The sequence below is a fragment of the Trachurus japonicus genome, chromosome 19 (genome assembly GCF_045865225.1).
Source record: "Trachurus japonicus isolate A0001 chromosome 19, Traja_1.0".
NCBI lineage: Eukaryota > Metazoa > Chordata > Actinopteri > Carangiformes > Carangidae > Trachurus > Trachurus japonicus.
Window position 1 is genome coordinate 10,428,749 of NC_140925.1, and position 17,367 is coordinate 10,446,115.

General features: G+C 38.2%; 2 protein-coding genes across 2 annotated transcripts; both read left to right on the forward strand.

The window, feature by feature from the left end:
• Nucleotides 1-2,142: 2,142 nt before the first annotated feature.
• LOC146967437 (5-hydroxytryptamine receptor 3A-like) lies at nt 2,143-8,598 on the forward strand. The gene is made up of 10 exons (XM_085761095.1): nt 2,143-2,232; nt 3,115-3,275; nt 3,444-3,488; nt 3,579-3,688; nt 4,742-4,911; nt 6,150-6,310; nt 6,412-6,622; nt 6,783-6,947; nt 7,068-7,153; nt 8,251-8,598. The coding sequence occupies exons 1-10, from the start codon at nt 2,190-2,192 to the stop codon at nt 8,467-8,469; spliced, it is 1,371 nt and encodes a 456-aa protein (XP_085617221.1). The 5' UTR covers nt 2,143-2,189; the 3' UTR covers nt 8,470-8,598.
• A 3,135-nt stretch (nt 8,599-11,733) lies between these two features.
• On the forward strand, nt 11,734-17,204 carry LOC146967438 (5-hydroxytryptamine receptor 3A-like). Its single transcript, XM_085762213.1, has 10 exons — nt 11,734-11,856; nt 12,713-12,873; nt 13,687-13,731; nt 13,829-13,938; nt 14,189-14,358; nt 14,490-14,647; nt 15,650-15,860; nt 15,946-16,128; nt 16,776-16,858; nt 16,974-17,204. The coding sequence occupies exons 1-10, from the start codon at nt 11,793-11,795 to the stop codon at nt 17,202-17,204; spliced, it is 1,416 nt and encodes a 471-aa protein (XP_085618339.1). The 5' UTR covers nt 11,734-11,792.
• The last annotated feature ends 163 nt before the right edge of the window (nt 17,205-17,367 follow it).

The following is a 17,367-nucleotide window of genomic DNA, read 5'->3' on the forward strand; positions in this document are numbered from 1 at the left end:
AAACAAAAAGGGGGAGTGAAGCAAAACAGAAAAACAAAAGCTTGTATTTTTATAAATGATAACGTACTTTGTTTAGATGGCGCCTTTCATAACATTAGATGCAGATCGAAGTGCTTCACATGAGGAGATAATAATCAATCAATCAATCAATCAATCAATCAATCAATCAATCAAACACTTTATTTGTCCCAAGGGGCAATTTAAAAGGCATGAAGAGCAGCATTAGGACAAACAAGACATCAGACAACATAAAAACATTCACAAAGTGCTTCAGTTAAAAACTTCTAGCAGCTGTCAATAACATTAATAATGATTAAAAAAAAAGAATAATAAGAATCTGTGGGAAACAGTAAAATAGAAATTAAGAAAACCACATTTAAAAAGAAATTAAAATAACAACATTGAAATAAAAAGGCAATGCAACTAATCCGTATAGTATGATAACTACATGAATTGTGCAGCTATTAAAGCAGAAGTAAGTGATATATTTGTGTTAATATAAGTCTTAAATAGTTATATCTTCCGACAGCAATCACTTACATAGAGTGTTTGGTCTGAAACACGGGTCTGTCAGTCCCTCTGCTTTGCTCTGAGCCGAGGAGAAAACATTTATCGTATCCTACAGTTTTTATCCAATGAGGAGAGAGAACGGCATGCAGGGCTGTGTGTGCAGCCAAGGAACGCCGTGAATGTGGCGACGTAGGGACGAGGACTGTTATGGTGCGTTCAAGGAAACTCGTATTTTTCCGACCGTGAAGTCATACCAGTTCGATCTGGTACGAGTTCACGGGTCAGAAGTTACGAGTGGCCGTTATAGTGACTTTCACCGGTAAAACAGGTCGGAAAAACACGAGTGGGTTGCCTGGAACGCTACAAAGTCGTAAGTTGTGACTTGAAGCTGTAATTTACGATTTCAAAAGCCTGCCTGGAACGCAGCATTAGCGAAAACGACCGGATCACTTACTTCTGCTTTAAGTATTTTAACTCATTGTATCTTCACTATTTTCCAAAATGTGACTTTTTTTTCTTTGGTTTTCTGATCTCTGAAATATCCAGCTTTCACTTCCTGCTCAGAAATTTGCAGTTATCAATTACCCAAATTATAGAAAATATTAATCAGGCAATAAGTAGGTTTGTGTACAACCTAATTCCTCTAAAAAAAAAAAAAAGTAGTTAAATTACAATAAAGAGTTCATCAGAACAAATATTTATGGCTTTTTGGATTGTTGTGGTGAAATAATGACTTGCAATATCAATGTTTAAGTTAATCAACAATTGTTCAATAATCAATAAATAGCTTCATTTATTAATCAAGCTCTAATGTTAAAGAAAACCACTAAACGGTGGCATTTTACACACCCAACAATGGACTGAAGAAACGAAAGGAAACATTAGCTGTAGTTCAAATACAGTAAAACCTCTAATTGTTAATAATCTTCAATTACAGCCGACACTTGAACTGAAGTGAATCAGTGAAGCCGCTTAGTGCAGAAGGAGTCTGGGAGCAGGGCCACGCCTATAACCGCTCCTTCAATCACTTGACGGAGCGTGTCAACCACACTCACTGTCTTCCTCTTATTCCTGAATCTCAGGTCACATAACCTCACACGTACATTTTGCATTTCACATTTCACAGAAATCTTTCACATTTCTCATTTTCCATTAAACAATCAATGCATTAGCGTGGGTGGCCCTTGTTATAGTGAAACAACAGTGAACCAGCCGTGATGCTGGTGGAGACGACAGCGAGTGGGGTTTAAATGAGCACTGTTCATAACGTCATTACCACGTCCGTTTGGTGATCAAGTTCCCGTCTAATTGAGTTTGCTGCGCGCTGCTCTGCATGTGTTACAGTAAATGTCTTGTAGCTGAACTTGATGCACCCACCACACACACACAGTCTGTTCCCTCAGCAGCTTTATTCATTTATTTATTTGTTCCTCAACCCCCTCAAGCGTCTGTTCGCCTCCACTCCCACTCTCACCTGCCTTTCAAATCAAACCCAGAGTCTGATCTATAGGTCTGAACAACAGTCTCAGCCCATTACAGCGTCGACGTCCACTCAGGGAGGGGGTTGTCATCACAGTCCACACTGAGTCCTCCTTCAGTGAAAGGACAGCAACGCAGAGTGGAGACAGACACACACTCGGCTGGAAACTACAAACACACACACTCAGCTGGATGTGGATATGGCGCCTGTTGCTTGTTTCCTCGTCCTGATCCTCCTCACAGGTAAGAACATGATTTAAATGACCACTGACATCAACATGGTTAACAGATAATAAGTGTGGAGTCATGTATGTGTGAGCAGATAGCTGCATGATAACACAGGAGTTGTAAACTTTACATTAACATTAAACACACTTTAAAGGGCTTTATATGAGGAATTTCAAATTAAGTGTTTGTAACTGTTATTTTGTGGTATTGTTTTGTTATCGATTTTAGCAGGAAGCAAATAGCAAATATTATAACTAGGCCTATTACTCCTGTGTTTTATAGATAGATATGTGCATGTACACTGCAAAAACTCAAAATCTTACCAGGAATATTTGTCTTATTTCTAGTCAAAATGTCATTTCTAGTCAAAACAAATCTTATTATACCTAATGTATATTTATACATATGCATACTACATAGTTATACATAAAAAAAAGTAGCTTGTTTTTAGACACTTTTGACTTATTCCAAGTCTATTTTCATTTGAAATAAGTAGAAAAATCTGATAGGAGCAAGTTTTTCTTTCTTATTACAAGCACAAAAAACTTCCTTTCACTGGCAGATTTTTCTACTTATTTCAAGTGAAAATTATCTAAAAACAAGTTAATTTTTAGATGATGAGTCTTATTTTAAGTGGAAAGAGATTAGTTTTGACTAGAAATGAGACATTTTGACAAGAAATAAGACAAATATTCTTGGAAAGATTTTGAGTTTTTGCAGTGTATTAACACAAACTGTTCTTATAGCTGCAAACAATTAGATTATTGAGTGTTATAAAGCTTTTTTACATCCAGAGCTAAAAAATAAAATAGAAGAAGTTCAATGAAATGAAATGCAACAAAAAAAAAGCTGCAGGCTATAATGATAGTGTGAGGATGCTGGTGTCTCTGTCTGTAGACGGTGCGTCCTCGGAGAAGGTCTGTAGCTACCAGGACGTCCTGAACCACCTGAACCTGACCTTCGAGAACAGTTTGTACAAAGTGACGCGTCCCGTCCTGGACTACAGAAACCCCACCACCGTGGAGCTGGACATCATCCTCTACGCCATCCTGGCTGTGGTAGGAGCTGCAGCAGAGTCTGTACATAACTCATCATCATCTGCTGCATGGAGATAATCAACTCTGATGTGTGTGTGTGTGTGTGTGTGTGTGTGTGTGTGTGTGTGTGTGTGTGTGTGTGTGTGTGTGTGTGTGTGTGTGTGTGTGTGTGTGTGTGTGTGTTCACAGATTGAGAAAACACAAACTTTCATTCCTTTTCTCTGGGCAGCAATGGTGAGTTTTCATTCTGATGTTTTAAATGGAACAAAAAAAACAACAACATTAAATTCTCACCTGTGACTTCTGTGTTTAATTAAACTTTAGATGTGGAACAATGAACTTATTTCGTGGGATCCGGCTCAGTTCTGTGGAATCACTCAGGTCTCAGTTCCTAGAGAAATGTTATGGAAACCAGACCTCTTCATCTACGAGATGTGAGTCTGCGGCAGCCGCACAGACGTTAACTGTGGTCCAATCAAAATGCATCCACATGAATTATCATTATCATCCTCTTAGTCTGTGTAAACTCATGTGCAAAGAAAAGTTTTATGATGATTAAATATATAAAATAGATACATAATGTAAAAAAGACTTTAAAAACTTTTGGTAACACTTTATTTGATGCCTATCTCTGTAACTCATTATAACCATACTCATAATGAGTTGTAATGCAGTTATAGCACTGTATAACTATAGTTATAAACACTCATAAATGATCATAATGCTTTATAACAATAATCAAAACACACTATAAAGCATTTTATCATGACTTATAAGGTCAGGAATTATAATACGTTGCAATTGTTAGTAACTTGCTGACAATGCCCACATTGATAATGCATTATAAATATAGTTATAATGTTATAATTGGCTTATAAACGTGTATAACTATCATTATAAACACTCATCAATTATCATAAGGCTTTATGACAATAAGCATAACACATCATACAGCATTTCATAATGGCTTATAAGGTAATGTGTGTGCTTATTGTTATAAAGCCTTATGATAATGAGTGTTTATAATGATAGTTATACACGTTTGAAAGACAATAATAACACATTTTATCTATATTAAAAATGCTTTATAGTATGTTATGATAATTGTTATAAAGCATTATGATCATTTATGAGTGTTTATAACTATAGTTATACAGTGCTATAACTGCATTATAAGTATGGTTATAATGTGTTATAGAGATAGGCGTCAAATAAAGTGTTACTCAACTTTCATATATTGTAAAAATTTTAATGGTGTTTGCTGATTGTGTGTTGAATAATGAGGTAATTGACGTTACTGTGTGCTCATTCTTATTAAAGTACACAAAGTGATTTAGTACTATTGTTAAGAGCAGTGGTGAGCAGACACATGATCCTGCACAGATTCATCGTCTGTTGACTCAGGTCGTGATTCATGTGTGAGGTTTGACACTCCACTAACATGTCGCCTTCAATAACTCACCTCTGTGTGTGTGGTCTCGTCTCAGGGTGCAGAAAGACGAGTCCCCGCAGAATCCCTACATGTACGTGTCCTACGACGGGATGGTCACGTCTGAGGAGGACGTGAAGGTGGTCAGCACCTGTAAAATGGACGTCCACAAGTTTCCCTTTGACACGCAGATGTGCAACATCTCCATTGGTTCTGCTATTCATAGTGGTGAGTGAGTGAGTGACCACGCAGGGGTTCAACAGTTGTAGTTTTGTGTCTTTTTGTAGAGGTTTGGTGTCTCTTTGTGGCAGTTGCACATCTGTTTGTGGTAGTTTGGTGTCTCTTTGTAGTTTATTTTCCATATCTTTGTTGTCATTTTGCATCTCTTTGTAGTTGTTTGTTGACTCTTTGTAGTCGCTTGATGTCACTTTGTAGTAGTTTCATGTCTGTTTGTAGTAGTTTCATGTCTGTTTGTGGTAGTTTGGTGTCTCTTTGTAGTAGTTGCATGTCTGTTTGTGGTAGTTTAGTGTCTCCTTGTAGTAGTTTGGTGTCTCTTTGTACTAGTTTCATGTCTGTTTGTGGTAGTTTGGTGTCTCTTTGTAGTAATATGTCTTTTGTAGTAGTTTGGTGTCTCTTTGTAGTAATATGTCTTTTGTAGTAGTTTGGTGTCTCTTTGTACTAGTTTAATGTCTGTTTGTGGTAGTTTGGTGTCTCTTTGTAGTAATATGTCTTTTGTAGCAGTTTGGTGTCTCTTTGTACTAGTTTCATGTCTGTTTGTGGTAGTTTGGTGTCTCTTTGTAGTAATATGTCTTTTGTAGTAGTTTGGTGTCTCTTTGTACTAGTTTAATTTCTGTTTGTGGTACTTTGGTGTCTCTTTGTGGTAGTTTGGTGTCTCTTTGTGGCAGTTGCACATCTGTTTGTGGTAGTTTGGTGTCTTGTTGTAGTAATATGTGTTTTTGTAGTAGTTTGGTGTCTCTTTGTAGTAGTTTCATGTCTCTTTGTGGTAGTATGTGTTTGTGGTAGTTTAGTGTCTCTTTATGGTAGTTTGGTGTCTCTTTGTGGTAGTTTCATGTCTGTTCGTGGTAGTTTGTTGTCTCTTTGTAATAATTTGGTGTCTCCTTGTAGTAGTTTCATGTCTCTTTGTAGTTGCTTGTTGATTCTGTAGTGTCTCTGCGGTAGTTTGGTGTCTCTTTGTGGTATAGTTGCACATCTGTTTGTGGTAGTTTAGTGTCTCTTTGTAGTAATTTGGTGTCACCTTGTAGTGGTTTCATGTCTCTTTGTAGTTTATTTTCCATGTCTGTTGTCATTTTGCATGTCTTTGAAGTTGTTGGGTCGCTCTCATTCATTGACACGTGGCTGATAGATTTCAGGAAATCATCCGTGGTTGTGACCGAGATGTTTTCGTACCCTCTCTCATTCAGTCTCTTCCTCTTCCTCCTCCTCCTCCTCCTCTTCTCTCACCACAGCTGATGAAATCCGACTCCTTCCGTTCTCCAACTCGTCTCGGGCCACGCAGTTTTCCCGAGAGTTGATGAAGACTCAGGGAGAGTGGGAGTTTCTCCATCTGTCAGTCCACAGAGAAAATTTTACTTACAACAAAAAACAGTGGGAGCAGCTTCTATACACTGTACGCAACACAATTAGTGTGTGTCTGTGTGTGTATTGACCATATATACTGTATATTCACTATCATCTTGCCTAGCCTGACCTTTGAACCTGTTTCTCTAGTTCACCATAAAGAGAAGGCCCCTCCTCCATGTCATCAACTTCCTGTTGCCCATCCTCTTCTTCTTGAGTCTGGATCTCGCCTCCTTCTTCATCTCCGACCACCGAGGAGAGAAGTTGGGCTTCAAGGTCACGGTGCTCCTGGCCATCTCCGTCCTGCTGCTAATCCTCAACGACATCCTGCCCTCCATGTCCAACAAGACCCCGCTCATAGGTGAACAACACATGTAAATAGTTCCCAGATGTTTCCACCTACAGCTGGGGAAACCAAACCAGAACAATTTGCATTTGTAGATTTTACCAATATGTTTTCAACCAACTTTTTAATTGGACACCAAAATAAAAAGTAGTCACGGCCTGTTTCCTCTTCTCAGCGACCTACTGCATTGTGATTTTTGCTATGATGCTACTCAGTCTGCTGGAGACCATCTTGGTCACATACATGATGGAAATAGACTCGGCCTCTCGGGAGAAGCTCAGGCTAAAGGAGGACGAGGAGGCGAAAGAGGAGCAGGTCAAAACCGATACCTGTGACACAGGTGAGACCCACAGTTCTGTCTATTAATTCTTAAAGTTAGCGTTGAAAAAAAAGTGGTAATTTCTTATGAATCCTTTTGCGAGTGTGTTTATTCCTGTGTCCAATAATCTGCTGTGTTCAGGGGAGAAAAGAGAGACGTGCTGTTCATGCATCACCAACGTGTCTGACGGCGAGAGACAGCATGAACTGCTTCCTCTGGCTGAAGAGGTGAAGGATCAAAGACACATTTACAGTTTCAGTTTATCACCTCAACTAGTTAAAATCTGGAGTCTTGATGAAAAATGTGTGCAGCATCTTATCAAAGTATTTTTTATTATCTTCCACTTTGATGCTTCTTTTTTCTATTAAATCATTTGGTTAAACTTTTTATTTTCTGCCTATGGTGGCTCAGCTCAGTGCACAAACAAAACAAAACAAAAGAACGCACAACAGTCAATATCAATATAGATTCAGATTGTGTAGCTAATATGTAGCCTCCTGCTATCTTAGCCTTTTTAGTGTCCCTCAAAACACCTCTGTTGTGTTGTGAGTTTGCGAGTGTCAGATTAATGATGATGTTTTCTGAAATCGTAGTGTGTTTGTTTCTTTGCATGTGTTTTCTTGGGCTGCAGAAGTATATTGACCCCTTAGGGCCACCATACCTGCCACAACTACTCTAGTATTGACAAAAAGGGAGTAAAAGAATTAACGACATAGACATAATAGATTGTACAATATCAAGTTTAATAGATCCATCTTCTAAGCAAACAAAAAGTGATACAATGCAACTTTAATGCTTTTAAATATCTTTGTATTTTCATTTCTATTGATAACATTATGATCAGCAAAATGAAGGATGAATTTCACACTGTTGTGATAATGCACCAAAATTCATCATATTTATGCACATTTTAAGTCTAAAGAAACCAGACATCAGCTTGTCGAGAACCTGTGAGTTGTTAAAAAGTCAATTTTCCCACTACACAGTTTTGTTGACCTGAATCTCAGTGTGTGTGTGTGTGTGTGTGTGTGTGTGTTCTTGTACAGTACATGCTACGTTGTGAGGACTGGAACGAGTTTTTAACCAACAGAGTGAGGACATTTTTGGGAAGTGAGGACATTTTGGCCGGTCCTCACTTTTTCCAAGGGCTGTTTGAGGGTTAAGGCTTTAGGTTATAATTAGGTTTAAATTAGGTTTAGAGTAATGGTTAAGGTTAGGCATTTGTTTTGGATGGTTAAGGTTAGGGTAAGGGGCTAGGGAATACATTATGTCAATGACATGTCCTCACAAAGATATATTTACAAGGATGTGTGTGTGTGTGCAGGTTAACAGAGGCGTCCCGTCGCGAGAGTCTCGTCTGCTGCTGTTGATCCTAGAGCAGCTGAAGCAGCTGGAACAAACTCTGAATCGTCACTTCAGCTGCAGCAACGAGAGCAGGAGGCCGACGACCTGGGCCACGAGGGTCAACAGAGGTTTCTTGATTTTCTACGTCACCACTGTGTCACTGTTTCTCTCCCTCATCTTCAACGAATGGAACAGTTAGACATGTACCTCAAACGATGTGTCGTACCTCAGTTTCTATATCGTAAACCATCTGTGTCGAAAATGTGATATGTTAACAAACTAGTATGTCTTTGAATATCGACCTGTAGGCTAAAAATAAACCAGTAAAAGGAGCTCAAAAATGTTTTTAAATGAATAAACACCCTCATCATAAACTCAGGAGTTTTAAGAATCAGGACTTAAAAGTCTTCATCACCGATCAAACCACCACGGACACCTTGAGGTTGTGTCTTCAACCAGACAAGTTATTGGAAATATGGTCACAATCAGCCCAATTGTTACATTATGACATCACAATAAAGTTAACCTTTGACCTTTTGGATGTGAACAACCAACACTTCCATTGACATTTGGATAAAATTGTATTATCACTACAGAATTTTAACCATCAGTAATAAACATTTATAAAACATTCATCTTACATTGATAATAGTTACAGTAGTACTTAATGTAATTTATAAACACAGTTGTCAATGTTTAAGCTAATCTGTAATGTGTTTTTTATTTGTATTTTCATACTTATACAAATAAATAAATGGATTCATCATTTATAAATCAAATATTAAATAAATGACAAACCAGTTGTTTAGGAAATATCAGTGGTTCTTAAGATCATTTATAAAGTATCAGTTAATGATAAACAAACTATTCAAATGAACATTTATGCTGCACTTATCCATACAATGATTTAGACATGTACTAATGATCAGTGAGTGTGTTAATAGATGTTTTATGAACACGTATTAATGCTGCAATTCATGATTGATTGATGTGGTTAAGAATGCTTTAGTAATTATGAGGTATTCATTAATGCTGAAATACTAAAATTTGTGGTAATTTGTGTTTGCTATGAAACAGAAACTTAGACCTTAGACCTCTAAAAATCAAATAATTTCATCCTCGAGTGCAAGTTCATGTTTCTGCCAAATTTGAAGAAGTTCCCTCAAAGTGTTCCTGAGATATTTTTACGTCTGTACAGAGAACTCCTCTGCTCCAGCACCAGAGGAGTTAACAGGGAGATGTAGTTACATCTGTCCATGGTGGTTTATGTCGGAGGAAATCAACAAGATGTATCTTGATCTGATAATGATCACGTCTTTAAATCTGTGCAGCGTGACAATAACAGTGACAAACTGAGTCTAATCTCATCTTGACCTCACTCGCGTCATATTTTTCACACTCTGTCTCTTCAGTCAGACGGATGAATGTTTCCCTCCCCGTCCTGTTTCCGTCCTCGTTCCCATCTGTCAATCAGACCATCACGTCCGTCCTCAGCGGCCTGATGTTGCGATAACAGGATAAAAAAGGGCCAACGTTTTTATTCTGTAAATAACGGTGTCTGTCTGGTTTTATTGTCGAGGACACACACTCATCACTCAGGCCGCTGCAGCATCTGTGAGGCACATTCACTGTCACTTTCCTCACTATAGCTTCAGGGCAAAGCTGCATGAACTAAATCTGATTTTATTACTTATGGATGATGAACATTCATGGTCCCCACAGGGTGAATCCTAATCCTAATGAGGTTCACATCTGTGGTTTTGGATGAAACATATCAACAACTATTCCTTTAATTGTCCTGAAATGTAATAATTAACCTTTGCTGTCACTCAGGTTTGATCCCAGCTGTCTCCTCTGACAGTGTCCTCACGCTGCCACAGGGTGGTGCTCTCACTTCGCTTCACGCTGCTTCAAATTTTCACGTCTTGTTTTGATGGTGCTGCACTTTTTCAGTGTGTAAAGTGAAAGTGGTTTTCTCACATGTCTCTTCAACCTTGTGCACCAATATAAACGATTGTGTCAATGTAAAGACTGATAAAAGGTATTCATTCTAATAAATATAGTTGTTTTGGGATTGCTTGAATTATATTCTTTCCTTTGCACAACATGCAGAAGTAAATAGGCTCTGACTTTGACTCTTGCCCAGACATAACAAATATATTTAAATGACAATGAGGAACAATAGAAGATGGACAACAGCGCTCAACTTTGTGAACAAAATCTAGAGTCGAGCTCAGATAAAGAGCCACACAGTTGGTTGATGTTGCAGATTCGGTATCGGTGGACGTCTCTTCCGTCTCTGGACTTCAGCTGTTAGAGCTCCGAGCACTTTACAGTGGTTTTCTATCTCACATCTTCCTCTGTGCAGAGCTGCTGATAAAAGCCTTGTTTTCCCCACATCCTGGTTTTAGCAAAGCAGCTGAGATAATAATGTGTGTTTGAGTTAATGTGTGTAATGCAGCTCTTATATGTTTAGCTCCTATATACAGTATATTTAAAACAATATAAACTTTTTTAGAAAGACCAATATTTCCTTTTCCATCTGTATACCACACGAGCTTTGAAGAAATAACAGGAGCATAACAAACACATCATAAATGTACAATAGTGCACAGAAATCCTGTGTTGTGTAAATTAGGTGTTTATCCCCAGCCTTAATTGGATAAAAAATACATTTTGAGCTCAAATGGACGGCCTAAATGTCTGTAGTAAAGAAAAATCATTACAGTACTGATGGGACACAATCCCACAGTCCTGCCAACACCCATCTTGTAATGGCCTCTCTGTGACCACAGCTGCTGTAAATCAGTGCAGATATTTGTGAGCTGGTGTTTTTCTTGACATTCAGAGAATTCCCACCCACAGACATGAATGTTGCAATTCATCAGTAATCAAGATCAAGCACACACACAGTGATGCTGACAGACACCAAGGCTCTGAAATAATAATACAATACAACACAATAATACATGCACATACAAAAATACATAGGTAAATTCACTAAACTGTAAATATTTGTATTGTTTTTACCTTTTAGAAATAAACCGTCCAACAAGGAATATATTTTTTGGCAGACTGTTATCATTTGGCCCCAGAAAATCCATGAATGAACAAAGAAGCGTGGCCTTTTATAAAAAACTTTAAGCCTCAATAAAAATGTGCCTTGATGTGTGGTGTCTCTGCCCCCAAATATTTATTAGCTGCAATTTCTGAACTCCCTTTTACCATTAATCAATCATTCAAACCCATTTTTGTCTCCACCAGGAGCATTACCGCCTCTCAGTCCTCCCCCCAAAGGCCACTGAGAGACGCTGTGATTACTGCTGTGGGAGTGACCACTGCCGACCAATGGCTTAGAGTAATGAGATTTGAAAAATAAAAAATAAAAAAAACATGCTGAAACATAAAGGTTTGCTCGTTCAATTTGTCCGACCTTCCTCCAGCATGAGGTGGCGGTTTTATGTCAGACTTGATGACTTGATTTCCAGAGAACGCTGACAGGACGGGGATCCATATTTACAGATGTCTTGTACAAGTGCTGCTGTCAGGATGCTTTCTGGCTTCCTCCTCCTGCTCTTCCTCACAGGTAAGTTTGGATGGTGTTCACTTTGATATCTGAAGATGAATGTTAAATAAAGCTAAACCTACAACTTATTTTACTGCATTGATTTTTTTTTAAGGGTGTGCTGTTCTCCTGTGTGTCGTTTGCATGTGTCCTGTTCTGTGTTTACAGTAAAACAAACCTGTGTGACACATTTTAAGGACAATTTCATAATCAGCAATAATAGAAGACACAATGGAGTGAACTTGTACATTTGGATGTCAATTTTTGGGCTCCTTGTGTCCATCCCATAATAACCTTTATTCCTGGATACCTCAGAGATTAATGTAGCATATGTCCCTCTCCATTTTTTTCCTACATTTTTACTCCTAATCTTTATTTTATGATGTAAACTTCAATAATCCTGCAGATAACATATAGTAAATTGTATTACAATACAATATACTATTATTATAATAGTATTTGGACAGGATGAATAGACAATGAAGATGAAGACTGATTTGAATTTATGTCCATAGTAAAAGGAGAGCAATACAACACTACTTTGGGTGTAAAATCATATTAATCAACACTCACATTCATGTAATCCTAAAAAATCCTACATATTCCAAAAGCAGTGTTTAATAGTTGATCTGCAGGACCTGGACAATATCTGAGATTGTACCTACACTTGATATAGTTGACAATGAAGTTTTAAGTAAATTATGTTATTATTTCTTCTAAATTAAAATTAATCAAGAAAACTTACTTTCAGTCTTGGTGTCCAAACCCACACCAGTGCTTTGATGTTGAGATTTAGGCCTAAATGATTTCTTTCCTATTTAAAGGAGTGGGTCCTAATTTGTTTCATAATGAATGTGTGTTTGTGTTTGTGCTTCAGATGGGATGTACGCTCAGGATAACTGCAGTTATCAGGATGTTTTAAACCACCTGAATCTGACCAAAAACAGTGAGAAGTTTACCATGACCAGGCCCGTGACAAACTACAAACGCTCGACACGGGTTTACCTGGAAATAGCGCTCTACGCAATACTAGACGTGGTGGGTGGTTAACCTCCAGGCTAACATACAAAAACATGTCATCCCTGTGGCTGTGGCACATTACGTTTTGTGGTTATTTTGATATGATATTTACATTTTAAGGTGCCAAAGAGGCGATAGGCTATTCAACCCTCCTTTTCTTTGTAGCCTAATGCCTCTTTTGAATAAACTGTGCTAACTCTTTTTTTTTTTTTAATATCTATTTATGTTGAACAATGAACAAAGTAGGCCAACAACAGTAGTATCGGCTACAGTACAGTACATACAAACAATCAGACATTTTCAAATTGCAAACCACAAATAAGACAAACATGACATAAGAGACACGATAACACAATAAAATAATAATAAAAGATATTAAAAGAATGAAATAGCCTAAATAAATAGGCTAGGAATAAGAGAAGGTATTCTGATTATGAGTTTCAGTTCAATTAAAAACAAGATAAATAGCCAAATGGGGTTTATTAACTGTGCTAACTCACTGATCTGCTAGCAACAGGGGTGAGCCTGCATTCAAGACAACCAGGAAGTAAAGAAGTCCTTGGTAACGTCGCCTGCCAACTCGTTGTTAGCTTAGCAATAGCACGCTTGTTTCAGAAAACAACTCATATTTTGATTACTCGGAGTTCATACGTTTATTAGTCAACAGTTGAATTATTTAAATATGTGACTAAAATTACAGCAAAATCATATGTAAATCCAGTTAGATGCGAACAGTAACTTGTAAATTTGGCTACAGTAACTAGCAGGACTAGCTTGTTGCTGTTGTGTTTACTGACTAGAGACATTTTCACACTTTTTCTTATTTTACAGGTTGAGAAAGATCAAAAGTTTATTCCCTACGTTTGGACTGTCATGGTGAGTTCTACAATGTTTTAAAAATTTTTATCAAATTTTTTTTTGTGCCTTTCTGTCAGTTTTATTCAGCTGTTTTTGTTCCTGTTTTTCCCTGTAGAGGTGGCACAACGAATACATTTCCTGGGATCCAGATCAATTCTGTGGGATTGATAATGTTTCTCTTCCAACTGAGTTTCTATGGAAACCAGATCTCACCATTGAGGAAATGTTGGTATTAATTCTTAATTAATTAATTAATTAGTTATTGATTAGCATTGTTTTTAATAGCCTATTATGACAATGATGATGGGATAATCTGTTTTTGATTAGAGTACGATACAATAGTTGATGCATTTCAATACTGAAGCACTTGACATTTATTGCTCCTCATTTAGCCACTTTTATCTTAATGTGCACAGTTTGACATTCAAGCAACCTGAGTGTAAATGTTTTTTCTTCTCTGTGTATTTTCATACAGGACAGAGAAGGACAAAGCTCCTCCGAGTCCTTATCTCACTATTAACAATAAAGGGGATGTTGAAGTCCAGAACGACCAGGTGTTAGTCAGCACCTGCAGGATGCACATTTATAATTTCCCCTTCGACATACAAAGCTGCAGCCTCACCTTCAAGTCCATCATCTACACTGGTGAGAGCTAAACACACTATTATAAGAGTTTATTGTCACATTACTGTAGCTATAGGCCTATTACTGATCAATAAAACACGAACCCAGATCATATCTTATAGATTTGACCTGTTATATTCACTATGTGATAGCCGGGGACATTCGGCTCCAGCCCAGCGACAACTCCTCAGAGGCCACAGAGTGGTCCCGGGAGGTGATGCGGACCCAGTATGAATGGCTGTTCATCAACATGACGGTCACCTCCAAAAACGCCAGCGATTCATTCAGCCAAGACCTCATCGTTTACACTGTGGGTATCAATTAGATACTGACAGAAACTGACATCAGTCACTTGATTTGAGTACAGATAAGGGGAAGTTTTGTATTTTTAACTTTAGTGTAGGTTATCTGACAGCTGTATGAGCACATACACTTCTCTTTTTTCCTTTCCTTCTTTTACCCTTCAGTCCTTTCTTATATCTTTGCATATTTCTGTCCTTCCTGTTCACCACTCTTTACTCACTTTCTCCTGTTTTCTTTTTTCTGTTCTTCCTTCAATTATTTTATTGAATTCCTCTGATGTGAAATATGATCATTTACTGCACTTTTTTTAAATTTTATTTGAGTAAACACTTCACTTGTTTTCTGCTGTTGACAGTTCAAGTGATTTGATGCGGTTTGTGAACAGGACTTGTGCAGTTGCCACAGAAATTTGAGATATTTATCAATCAGTTATGTAGCTACCTCTGTGATAATGGTCGGTAGAAATATATCAGATGTCTGTTTTTATTTTGAATTTCCATTGCTCAATTGCTTCATCTGACTCTCCAGCTGCCGTTGTTTCCTTTACAAACAGTGAGTGGGTTGTGGCCCACTGGTGGACAGTGCAGGTACTGCAAGTGGTCCGAACACAACTACACTACAAAAACACTACAATTTAGAAAAGAAGATGTAATTATAAAAAGTGTAAAATATAGACAATGTTTTTAAATGTCTTTTTAAAAATGTTTTGCATAAAACTTTAGTTTGATTAAAGTTTTATCGCTATCATAGGATTTGGATCGGGCGTTTAGGAACAACTTGTGTGGGTCACAGACATTTTTGAGATTTTAAACTGAGTCTTCACTTGGAGAAGGTTGGGACATTTTGATCAAATATGAAGCAGGGAAAATAAGTTTTTTGGTTCAATTATGTTTTTTCTGCTGTAGCTACTGTCAGCCTTGCTCAGCCTTTAAGATGATCAGTATTGGTCAGATGGACAAATACCGAGTTGTTTTGTCAGCCCCCTGAACCTTTACACATCATTTCACAGATCAACATGAGGAGGAGGTCGACCCTCTACATCGTCAACTTTATCGTACCCGTCCTCTTCTTCTTGTGTCTGGACTTGGCCTCCTTCCTGATCTCGGACAGTGGTGGTGAGAAGTTGAGCTTCAAGGTCACCGTGCTGCTCGCCGTCACCGTGCTACAGCTCATCCTGAATGAAATCCTCCCGTCGTCCTCAAACAGGATCCCACTCATAGGTAAAAGAAAAACTAACTCTTCACAAGACTGTTTTTATGATGAGTTGTAACAGCTGACTCAGTGTTACTGACTTCTTCCCCGCAGCCGTCTACTGCATCGGGATGTTTGCGCTGATGCTGCTGAGCCTGTTGGAGACGATTGTGGTCATGTTTCTGTTAGAGAAAGACTTTGCGTCACAGGACAAGGCAGCAGCAGACGGAGACCAAAGCTCCAGTGATGACGACTGTAACAAACAGAGCAACGCCAACTTTCTCAAATGTCAGGGAGGTGAGACCAGACAAGATCCAGCTGCTGCACCTGGATCTTATAAAAGCAATAAAAGTTGATTTTTTTTTAGAGAAAATAACTGTCACTCATGGCCTTTAGCAGTGCCTGACTGATAGAAACTAGTCTGTGTCTATAAGTATAGGAGGTAACTAACAATCTGAGCTGACCTCTCTGGTTAATGTGAAGTGGGACATAAATAAATGCTTTTTTTAATTCCATGGGTTGGAATAGCATCAGATAATGATAAAAGAAAAAAAAAATACTGCAAAATAAGGCGATAGCAAGATATTAAGCAAATTAACAACCACCTGTAGGCTACTCTGAAGCACATTTAACATGCAAAATACTAAATTTCAGGAAATCACACAACATTTAACTCTCAGTAAGACAGGAAAACTACTTCTCCTGTGTTTGGAGGATGTCAGGAGCATCGTCACAGGGAAATTTGACAAAAGTACCGTAGTTTTCATTTTGTATTACCAAACATATTTTTGCTTTTCACACATTTAGTAACAAATGGCGACCCACTCAATCCAGAGGTAAAGAAGCTATACTCTCACTCTCTCTTGTATTGTAGTCACTTTCAGCACTTGTTAATCATGTTACTTTGAAATTAATACTTAATGAACTCTGAACTGTCCTTTCAGAGTTGCACAAACAGACTCAGTGTGCATGTATCTACGAGTGTGCTGGTGCGACTACGCCTGAACAGCTGTCTGTGCCCAAAGAGGTGGTTAGAGCTGGATCACACTTCACTCACTCACATTCATTCATCACAATGGACAAAAAGATACTTCATTTCAGTCTAATCCTGTGAACCTGTGTTGCAGCAGCAGCAGCAGCAGCAGCACAGCAGTCGGCCGGCGGAGGAGCTCCACACCCTGGAGAAGGTCTCAGACGAGCTGAAGCAGATGGAGAAAACACTGAGTCTGCTCCTGAGCGGCAGGAAGGAGGAGGTGAAGCCCGGCTACTGGAGCCGAGTGGCTACAAGAGTCAACAGAGTCTTCTTTATTTTCTATGTCACAGTGGTTGGTGTGTTTTTATGTCTGATCTTCTTGAAATGGAGCAATGTATGATGAGAACATGGAGGAGGAACTGTGTCTGTTCAGATTTGTTTGGCACAGCTGGTTGTTATAATTGTTTTTGGTTCATTTCTCAAAACTGTAAGTGCAACAGTTTCATGGTTTATTGCGTGGAAGCAAAAAAAAAAAAAAAAAAAGGTCATAAGTCACCCACAAA